We start from the raw sequence: 11,365 nt of genomic DNA on the forward strand, positions 1-11,365 counted from the left end.
TCGTTTGGAGATATTGGATAAGTACTTTCAATTATAGATATTCAGATTAATTGCTTGAAATGTGTATGTATTCTTAGACAAACCTGTATTTTTAACATAATAGACATAACTTTTCACATTTTAACTAAAAATTTATGGCTTTAATGTTTCTATGGTGAATTTAGATAAGTTTTTTTTACATACGCTCTCAAAACGACGTCGTTTTGGGTTGAAAAATTAAAAAATTATACTGAAAAAGACTATTATAACCCTGAAATAAATTATAAATGCAAAAATACTTTGATTTCTGCCTTAAAATAATGTCGTTTTGAACTCAATGTAGATAAGTTATATACATTGACTGTAGAAAAAACGAACATATAATTTATAGGGATAATATATTATGCTTATCTTTTTTTATGTTTATTTCTTTTCGTACTGTTAGATCATAATGTTAACCAACACTGAAAATAGATAGAAAGAATGAAGGAGTGATCTAATAGTGTAAAAAGAAAAGAATAAAGTAGGAATAATATCATATCCCTAATTTATATATTTGTAATATATAATGTCTACCTAACAAATTTTCCCAACTGTTTTTGCCTAGAGATCCTTTCAATCTTGATTTGGGCTAAAAAGTTTTTATTTTTAATATGAATTAATTACACATGTAAGTGTAAACATTCCTGCAAAGTTTCTTCGAGTTCAAATTATTCTCTTGAAAATTTTTTGGTCATCGTTGACAAATTTTATACGCATTTATTATAAACAGTTAAATTATTTTTCAAGTACGATATAAATAATTGAGCTATATTGTTGGTTTGCCTAATATACCAAGATCATATCTACATCTTAATTATAATCATTAGTGTAATATTCATCATAATCTTCTAATTGTCTAATTATCTTGGATAGTTGAAGTATAAAAATTGATTAAAGCAAAGGACAAACTTGGAAATAGAATATAGAATAGTAGTTTAAGGAAAGATAAATGTGATTTTTCTAGAATATTTATATTCCGACCAAACCAGGGGAAAGTAGATATTTGGTCCCTCCAAAAAAAAGGCAAAGATTGAGAAACACAAATCTAAGTCTAAAAGGTTTAACCAAACATGCTTGGAAAATATTCAAACATAGCACTGGTCTTCTTCATGGTCAAAAGCCACGCATTCTATGCTTCTCCAACCCAATATCTCACCCTATAAATACCCCCATTTTGCACTTTGCTTTTCCATAACAAACACATAGAAATTGAGCTATTAGTTTTCATAGCTTAAATTCTGAAATCTTAAGAGAGATAACCACAAACTGAGAAAGAGATATAGAGAGAGAGATGGAGATGTTCATGCTCCTTGGGGCACTTTCCTTGGCAATTATAACTCTCCTTTTCCTCTTGAAACTAATGTTTTCTTGGTGGGTTTCACCTATGCAAACACATCAAAGGCTTAAAAGATGTGGGTTTGAAGGGCCACCCCCAAGTTTTCCACTTGGGAACATTGAAGAGATGAAAAAGAAGAATAGCGTTAACTCATCACTCGGATCCTCAAATCTTCCCCATGATATACACTCAACTGTGTTCCCCTATTTTTCTCGGTGGCAAAATTCTCACGGTTAGGTTTCCAATACATGTATAGTTATATATAATGTGAATTAGCATTTATTATGTAGAAACCCATGTGGTAAACGATAGATTGATTATTTATATGCATGACTTTGTTTTTTTTTTCTACAGGGAAGGTCTTCATCTATTGGTTGGGCACAGAACCGTTTTTGTACATTGCTGACCCAGAATTCTTAAAGAAAATGTCCACAGAGGTGCTGGCTAAGAGATGGGGAAAACCCAGTGTGTTTAGAAATGACAGAGAACCCATGTTTGGAAATGGTTTGGTTATGGCTGAAGGCCACGAATGGGTTCGTCAGAGGCATGTTATAGCCCCAGCATTTTCTCCCCTTAACTTGAAGGTTTAACTCTCTCTCTCTCTCTCTCTCTCTCTCTCTCTCTCTCTCTCTCTCTCTAGAGAAAAGATTAATTTCATCATTTTAAGTAATAATTCCAATATGCAATGGTTGCACGACTTTAATTTCATCAATCAATTTGGACCATTGTGGCATCCTAGTAAAAGTTGTTTACACATGGCATCATATAGTGAATTTTGATAAGTATGCATACATTTGTAAATAGTGGTTGTCTTTGATATAATCTTCATGCTTTAGACGTACCATATATGGAAATACAACCTAATTGAACTTAATGCATTCCTTTACCTCAAAATTAAGTATGCGTACATTTGTAAATGGTGGTTGTCGTTGATACCTTCATGCTTTAGACATACCATATATGGAAATACAACCTAATTGAATATTGTTCAACTTTATGCATTACTTTACCTCAAAATTAATAAATAAACAACTATGTAAGTAGTAGCATTTTGTGGGAAGCTACATGGCCCACAAAACAAACTCCATTGAGAGTTGATTACAAGAATCTTTCCTTAATTAAAAATCACTACTAGAAAAAACTTGTATAGCGACGGAATTGCTATGGAAATTCCGTCGCTAATTTCATCCTCGCTACTATTTTCCGTCACAAATTCCCTCGCAAACGATTTTGCGAGGAAATTTACGGAAAGTAGTATAGAGGATGAAATTAGCGACAGAATTTTCATAGCAATTCCGTCGCTATAGAGATTTTTTCTAGTAGTGAATTCTAAGGAAAATTTTCTTTCCTTGATGTTATCATGAGTGTCACCAATTGTCTACCATGATTAAAGTTATTTCATTTTTTGTACTTTTTTTTTGTCTTCTAACATATTCAATTATATTATGTTATATAATAGGTAATGACGAGCATGATGATGGAGTCTGCAAATCAAATGATAGATAGATGGATTACTCAAATTAAATCTGGCAACATTGAAATCGATGTGGAGAGGGAGGTTATAGCAACGGCAGGGGAGATTATAGCACGAACAAGCTTTGGAATGAATGATGAAAATGGAAGGGAAGTGTCTGAAAAATTAAGGGCACTACAGATGACCCTTTTTAAGACAACAAGATATGTAGGGGTACCATTTGGCAAGTGTTTCAACGTGAAGAAGACCCTTGAGGCAAAGAAACTTGGGAAGGAAATTGATAAGCTCTTGTTAGCCGTCATAACAACTCGCAAGAAATCAATCAAAAATCAAACTCAAGAAGACTTATTAGGATTGTTGTTACAAGAAAATCATCAAGTTGATGGAAGGTTAGGGAAGAGATTAACCACACGAGAATTGGTAGATGAGTGCAAGACCTTCTTCTTTGGTGGCCATGAGACAACAGCATTGGCTATTTCATGGACTTTGTTGCTTCTAGCTATGCATGAAGATTGGCAAATCCAATTAAGAGATGAGATAAGAGAAGTGATCAATGATAAGGAACTTGATATCAATGCTCTTGCTGGGCTGAAAAAGGTAACGTAAACCTAATCTCACTTACTAGATATCAATGATCATGCACGTTATGTTCATATTGGGAATTATTGTGTGGTCGGTTTAAATTTGTTTTGGCTTTCAAAATATCTTGGCAAAATTTCCACCACAAATTTGGCCACGTAATTTTACTATTTTACCCTTGGTTTATAAGTTTATTTAGATTTTGAGAATGAGAGAAAGTCTAATTGACTAAATGAATATGGATTCTCTTGACCATATATGTTTGACACTATAAGCTTAACATATGGATTCTCTTGACCATATATGTTTGACACTATAAGCTTAAAAACATTACACAACTCATACAACTTTTTGGACTTAGAATTCTGAACATTAAAGGCAAGGTGGAGTACAGATTGAAATTAGAGGTTTAATCGGTGTAAAATATGAAAATCATTAAATTCATACCCAAATAATAGAGAAAAAAAAGATGTTTTTTTTTTTTTCAAAATTATTCGACATGAAAATACAATCAAATAGTCAAAGATTTTGAAATTTGTGTGTTTTACGGTGACGTTTAGTACGTGTTTGGTCGCAGGCTAAACCAAGTCAATGTTCATACCTCAGATTCTAAGTTGATTTATATTTGCGTCAAATAATGAATTAAAAAGTTCAATGGCCCACACGTCAAATTAAAGATTTAAAGCTCGTGTGAAGCTGCAAAATCTGAGTCCTGTTGTGAATGCTGTGTTACCACTGCACCACTTTACAACTTTATATATTATACATATGAGAAAAGATATATTTATAAATTTTTTATTTATAAATTCTTACAAATTATATTATCTTTGACTAGTAATACATTTTTGAGTAAAGTATTAATTAGCGGTCAGATATAATGTAATTTTTAAGTTTGTAAAATAAAGTTTGTCAATATAACCCTACTTATTATATAACTCTACTTATTATATATATAGTACGAGACAAAGTATCACTTTAACACTTGGCACTTGATAAATGGATATAGTTTGAATCATATCTTAATTGTTTTTTATTATTATTCCTTTCATTTGGATTATAGTGACCAAGAGCCACCAAAGGACTAATGCAATTTTGTCATAACCGACTAAATATAAACACGAAGGAATTGACTATAATTATATTGCAAGATCAGGAAAAATAATATTGGAATATTGATTTGTCTAAGTGAATTAATTATTTTTATATTCAAAATTATTGATACACGAGATTGTGTACCTACAATAATTAAGATATCTTACATGTGTATATGTTTACCTTACATGCAGATGAAGTGGGTCATGAATGAAGTTCTAAGACTCTACCCACCAGCACCAAATGTGCAAAGGCAAGCGAGAGAAGACATTCAAGTTGATAATTTAACAGTGCCTAATGGGACGAACATGTGGATCGATGTTGTAGCAATGCACCATGACCCAGCATTGTGGGGAAAAGATGTGAATGAATTTAGACCAGAGAGGTTCATGGATGATATCAATGGTGGATGCAACCATAAGATGGGATACTTGCCTTTTGGGTTTGGAGGGAGGATGTGTGTTGGTAGGAACTTAAGCTTTATGGAGTATAAGATTATGTTAACCCTACTCCTTTCTAGATTCAGTTTTAAACTTTCCCCAGGTTATAACCATTCACCTTCTATCATACTCTCCCTTAGGCCAACTTATGGACTTCCTCTCATAGTTCAGCCCCTTTAAACCGTTAGTGCCTAAGAAGTAAGAACATTTAATTTTACTAGCAGTTTACATGACTTAGTCTTTTTTGTTCTCAATATAATTGATGTATGACTCTAAAAAGATGTACTATTTGTAACAAAAATAAATTGAATGGAATTACATGAAATTAGAACACCAGTTTTTAGAAATGTTGTAAACATGATTCTAAATATTTCAAGGAATTATCATGCTTGATATGATAATTTTGCAAATTTGAAAGACTACATCTTCCTCTTAGTTCACATTACTCTTTATTCACAGTTGTGGATGAGACAAATTGTGGAATAATATGTAAATACAAATGGGACCAACAAATAATTTAACTATAGTTCTCTTCTCATCAACATGGGTCTATGAGTTTATCCTACTAATTATGATTATATATATTCAACCACAAACAAAATGATCACTTAATCAAACGAGTTGGTATAATGCACCCTCATATGGACAATAGCTTAGCCCTTTTTATTAAAATAAGAAAAACTCAATTGATTCTAATTAACTCACAAGAATTATAAATAATTCCAACACTATTTATAATATAACACTCTATTTGTCCATGATCTTTTTGACTTTCTTTATTTCAAACACATGGGTTGTCTGAATGTCATATACGTAATCAAAATCTGGCTCGTTTATAATGCAAGATTTTGATTTTGAAGATCTGCATAACCAAAATGAGAAGCTAGCTAGCGATGTATGAAGCTTCGAGGTAAATAAACAGTTTCTTTTGTCTATGTAACATTTTGTAAAGATCTAACTTGATAAGACGTAGAACATTAAGTACAAATATTGCACTGTGTGATTCCCCTATTGTTAGTCTTGATTGACATGATGGAAACTTCGGCTCACCAATACTGTGATATTGACATTGTTGCACTATCTTCGACACCATCAAAGTGTCTATTGCCGTTAGTGGCACCCCTAGAGTTAGATCTATTCATTTTCAATGTCTTTATTATTACGAAGATGCTTTTGAAATTTTATATAACTTATAAGGGAGGTGGTTTTAATTTAATCAAAGGACAGTAAAACAAATTTAATGATTGTAACAATTAATGATTACAAAAGTAGATCAACAAAAAAAGCATGAGACCCATCAACGCCAACAATACTATATGGTCTTTTATAACTTGGAGAAGAGCCATAGAACCCAAAGAGAAAATAAATAGGGTATATATGATTAATTCCTAGTTCAGACAATACACCAAAATCATATATCATTTTTACATTTTACTTATTAGGAAAATGGAAAGTAAAAGAGTGTATACTCAAATGTGTATTTTTTTTCTCTATTTATAAAAATAGTAGTAAAAGAATGAAGCAAAAGTTTTTTATTGGCAAATATCATTACTCTTTAAACAAAATCATGTATTGCAAACCACGAGCATATCTCGAGTGCTAAGGGAGTAGGTACCTCTTTATTAAAAATTGGATTCATATGTCATAAATCATAAAAGGATGGGTGAAATAAGTAAAGTGTCTTGTTTTTTTTCTAATTTTAGTAATGATGTATTCAGTTATGTACTATGAGAGCATTATTGTCAAAAATTAGTGTAAAAATTATGTTTTTACGTTTTTACTGAAATGATACGTGATAAAACATAAGTAAAAACTGGTAAAAACTCCGTGCAAAAATATAAAAATAGCAACAATGCAAGTTTTTACGTTTTTACTTAAATTAAAAAACTGAACCGGGTCTTACACAAAAAAAAAAAAAAACTAAATCGGGTCAACTTTTAACCCATAGCTATTTGAAGAAAAAAAAAACCTCGTGTTAGGTCGCTATTGCAGAGAAAGAAGAGAGTGAAGCCATTAGTGAAAAGTTTGAGAATCAAGCTGAAGTTAGTTTTGTATCAATCTATTATGTTTTATTGCAAATGAAATTGTTATAGGAGCAAGAGAAAAGGACATTAAGGACATGCAAAATGATGTGTTTGATTTGAATTAATTGATATAATTTAGAAGTTATTGAACTTTATTCTTTTGATGCTTTGGAATCTGGTTATAGGAGTTGTTAAACTCTTTTTTATGTTTTTGTACTTATGTCTTATACAGTTATGTGACTTATATCTTTTGAATATGAAGTTGTTTATTGAATTTTGAGTAGTGACTTATGTAATATTTTTTTTATATGCATATATATATATATATATATATATATATATATATATATATATATATATATATATATATATAATTTTGTATCTTGACCTTAAGTAGTAAAAACTTTACGTTTCATGTCATTTCTACGATTTACGTGTCTACTATCTCTTTTCGTTTCTACATACATTGTATGAGAGTATTGCATTGCAGATATTTTCACAAAGCAAGAATACGAAATGTTATAGGTTACAGAAATACAGACATAAAATCGTAAGGATTAACTCAAATGACAGTATGAGTTCTGGAAGGATAAATTGTCAAAAGAGTAAATGTTTGAATTCTCAAGAATGTAACACCCCATATATATCCGGTAATGTTATCATATCATCATATTAAGCTGCGCTTAAATAAAAATGCGGAATATCTTTTTCTTTTCAATTATGACGTCATTAATCATTACCAACTTGATTACTTAATCATTTTCAAAACATTTCCTGTATGTAAATTGCAAAAGACAGCTAACTGAAATACCTCATTACTTAAATAACATATATAAGTCTCTAGTCACGGAACTACAACACGTAGACCGGACAACCCTGATAGTTTATACAACTCAGTTAAACTTAAACATAACAGAAATCAAAGTGGCATGGACAATCCCCATGCTCACCCAAATAAGGCAACAAAGCCCAACAGAAGTCTCAACAACAGAAGCATACTAAAAGCAAGCTAAAAACATAACATCAGCAGATATATCCAGCATCCAAACATGTCAGCATATAACCAGCAATAATCATCAACTAAGCTCCGGCCTCTTGCTGCTGGAGGTCTCAACCCCCGCATTACCTGAACCTGAAATATGTGCCTCAAACGTGGGGTGAGATCTCTAAAAAGAAATCTCAGTAAGACAAGGGGTTCTCAAGGATCTTCCACCCCAAGCTCACTTACACGAGCAATATAAGTTCAAAAGCATTTAACAGTATAAGTGCTAAAAATATGCAGTGCAATAGATATTCATGCCATGTGTGTTTTAACTATTCTACTGGCCAGAGAAATGCAGGACGTACGTCTACAACCCCACAATAAGTAAAAGGAACACGCCTGCACCTCACCCACAGCCTCACCCTCTTCTATGTACCACATACTAAGGCTTACCGTATAGGTGGAACACCACATGCATATCATAAAACACTCGCATATAACAACTCAACAGCATTTCACAAGTCAATATATCATGAAAACAACATCATGCATATAACCATACCCCCATGGGATATGGTGGAACCAACAATGGCTAAATCGAGGACACGAAAGCTTACTTTGCAAGCTAACTATCCACTGCCAAGAGTCCACACTAGCTCAAAGCCCAAACACAACAGAATCACAATCTGTTTCGGACCAACAATATATCATTATTCATTCTTAACAAGCATAAGACACAAAGACAACACCTTTCTTTTACGTTTTACGTCTTTAGGCTTCTCACAAAACCACAAGCCTTTAATCATTTAGATTCTGACTTACATTAATTATTACAGAAGTCCACAGTAGCCAATCATGGGTCCACAAACCCAAAATAGCATTCTGTATGGACAGTACCTTCATTGTTCACGAAACCCCAGAATATCTGGATATATGTCGGGGGCATATCCGGATATCAATATCCGGATATCTCTCTTCCAATATCCGAATATCAATATCTGGATATTCAGATCCCCATATCCGGATATTTCACGACAGAATGCAGTTCTGCATTTCGCGAGATATCCTTCCCAAAGGTCCAACTTTTACCTATTGCAGAAGCTTAAACATGCATTTCTAGGTGTGTTTAACATTATCCAACCTTAAGTTATCAACTTTAGCTCATTACATGCATCATGGTTCCATTTTTAAGCCTTAAAACTCATGATCAAGGTTGCCAACACTTACCCAAGCTTCAAACAGAAGCACAAGGTGCTCTTGGAGCTCACTTGAAGCTCCCAAAGTCCAGCACACCCAAGGACACGAAAATGGTGCACACACAAGGTCATTTCTCTCCAAAGGTTGCTTCTTAAAGCAACAAAATGCCAACACCAAGCTCCCACAAACCAAACAACAAAGGTCAGCCCCTCAACTCAACACACAGCAGCCGGACATCCAGAGAAAGGCTACCTCTCACCCTCACAAAGGTATCCCTCACTCACACAAGTGTTTAGGATGAAGAAACAACCAAGAAACGGTCTCAAGGTTGAGTTTTGGTCAAGAACAAGGGAAGATGTCAATGGAACAGTGCAAGAGTGCACTTCAGCCACCCAAGTCACGTATCAACAGAAAGTCTAGGGTTTTGTGCCCAAAGAATGAGTATTTATAGGCGGTTAAGGTTTAAACGCACAATATTAACGCTAATTGCTACGCTTAGAATTTTAATCCCAAACTTAGGATTCTAAACCTACTCATTTTTCTAAGATTTGTCCTATTTTTATTTTATTTTTCGCAGCTCTTTTTCGGTACACGCTTTTCCATAGCCAGTATCAGCTCTGGCATCAGTTCTCATTATTTTGACTTAAAACTTGTTTTACAATTCCTATGTATTATTCTAGTGACACATACATATTTTTTATAATTTTCTGGGATACTTCATCGGTACACATTTATACCGAGTAGCAGAACCGGTATCTGCACTTTTCATCCGAAAAGCGACTTTCAGCATTCTTAATCACTTTCTATATTTCTTTAAGCCTTCTTATAATTATTAAGGTCAATTATGAAATTATTTTCTAATTTCACATAATTAATTAATTAACTTCCTTAATTAACGGTGCAGATTCTTACAAAGAACACCTTTGGGGCCAAACCTAAGTATTTTTCACGTGAAAAAATTCGAAATTAGTTTCATATATGTATGTACGAACTCCTTTTCCCACTCGAGTTGTGAAAATACTGGAGGACCTAACTCATCTAAAAAAGATAATGAGATCGGAAAAAAAAATAGACATGCAGACTTATGATGCACTGACACCTCAAAAAACTTAACGTATCATGTTTGACACTTCCCGACACTCTGACACTCTCCGACACTCCAACACGTATTGCAAGGACTCAAAAAAAATTCAAAAATTGCGTTGCGTTGTGTTTTTAGTTCCAACTATTAGGTTTGTTGGATTACATTACCATTTTATTGAGTTTAATTTAAATATTTATGATATATTATGTTTCTTTGTAAAATTGATGAGTATTATAAGTTTATCTTTTTTTTTGTTAAATTATTGAATATTAAATATAATATATATTATATAAATTAAAAATGTTATTTAATATAAAAACGTGTCCTAACGTGTCAAAATTTAATATTTTTTAAAATTAATGTATCAGAGTGTCATGTCGTGTCCCTTATCTCATGTTGGTGTCGGTGCAATATAGATGCAGACACACTATGCTATTAAGTATTATAATAGTATCTATAAAATACGGATACGATAAGTTTGCCCACCATTTTGAAGTATATATTCTTACTTCTTAGTCGTAAACTAGACATGATACTCGGGTGGGTGCATTTATCACAATCCAAATGTAATTGTGAAGCTCTAGGGCCCACATTTTTTTGTTTATTCCGCGACTCAAATGCTTGTTACGTAATTCTTGACGATGGAAAGAAACCTAATCATAGGTATCACTAGATCTCCATTATCTGTTTGTATTGACCAAATAGCACTGATGTCATCCTATATATCAGCACAAGCTATATCTATCTCCATGCGTTACTGGTCAAGTTTAAATTCAATCATTCCACAATATGTTGTTAGTCCATTAATCCACGGTAATTAGACGTAGTCAATTCAAAAACTTAATGCTATATATGTTGGTCCTAAATGAATTCAAGAGGGTGAATTGAAATATTTTCAATTTTTCAATTTACTTGTTTAGAATTCGAACGGTTTCTGGTTGTGGTCCAAGCGTTCCAAATTTTAGACATAGCTAAACACTAATTGAAAGTAATAAAAAAAACAAAGAAAAAAAATACAGGAAACCCCTTTTTCTAATTTTCCACATTCGAATTAAAGACATAAAGAGAGCCTAGACAGGTTTATGTTACTAAGTATATGTTATTGATATCTAGAACAAGGACAGCCTAAACACAGA

General features: G+C 32.7%; 1 protein-coding gene across 1 annotated transcript; it reads left to right on the top strand.

Moving 5' to 3' along the window:
- The first annotated feature begins 1,324 nt into the window (after positions 1 to 1,324).
- Positions 1,325 to 5,122, top strand: LOC133293389 (cytokinin hydroxylase-like). Its single transcript, XM_061491960.1, has 4 exons — positions 1,325 to 1,589; positions 1,712 to 1,941; positions 2,817 to 3,428; positions 4,697 to 5,122. The coding sequence occupies exons 1-4, from the start codon at positions 1,325 to 1,327 to the stop codon at positions 5,120 to 5,122; spliced, it is 1,533 nt and encodes a 510-aa protein (XP_061347944.1).
- The last annotated feature ends 6,243 nt before the right edge of the window (positions 5,123 to 11,365 follow it).

This window comes from Gastrolobium bilobum, unplaced genomic scaffold (genome assembly GCF_033153095.1).
Source record: "Gastrolobium bilobum isolate Gb01-03AN ecotype WA unplaced genomic scaffold, APGP_CSIRO_Gbil_v1 utg21282, whole genome shotgun sequence".
NCBI lineage: Eukaryota > Viridiplantae > Streptophyta > Magnoliopsida > Fabales > Fabaceae > Gastrolobium > Gastrolobium bilobum.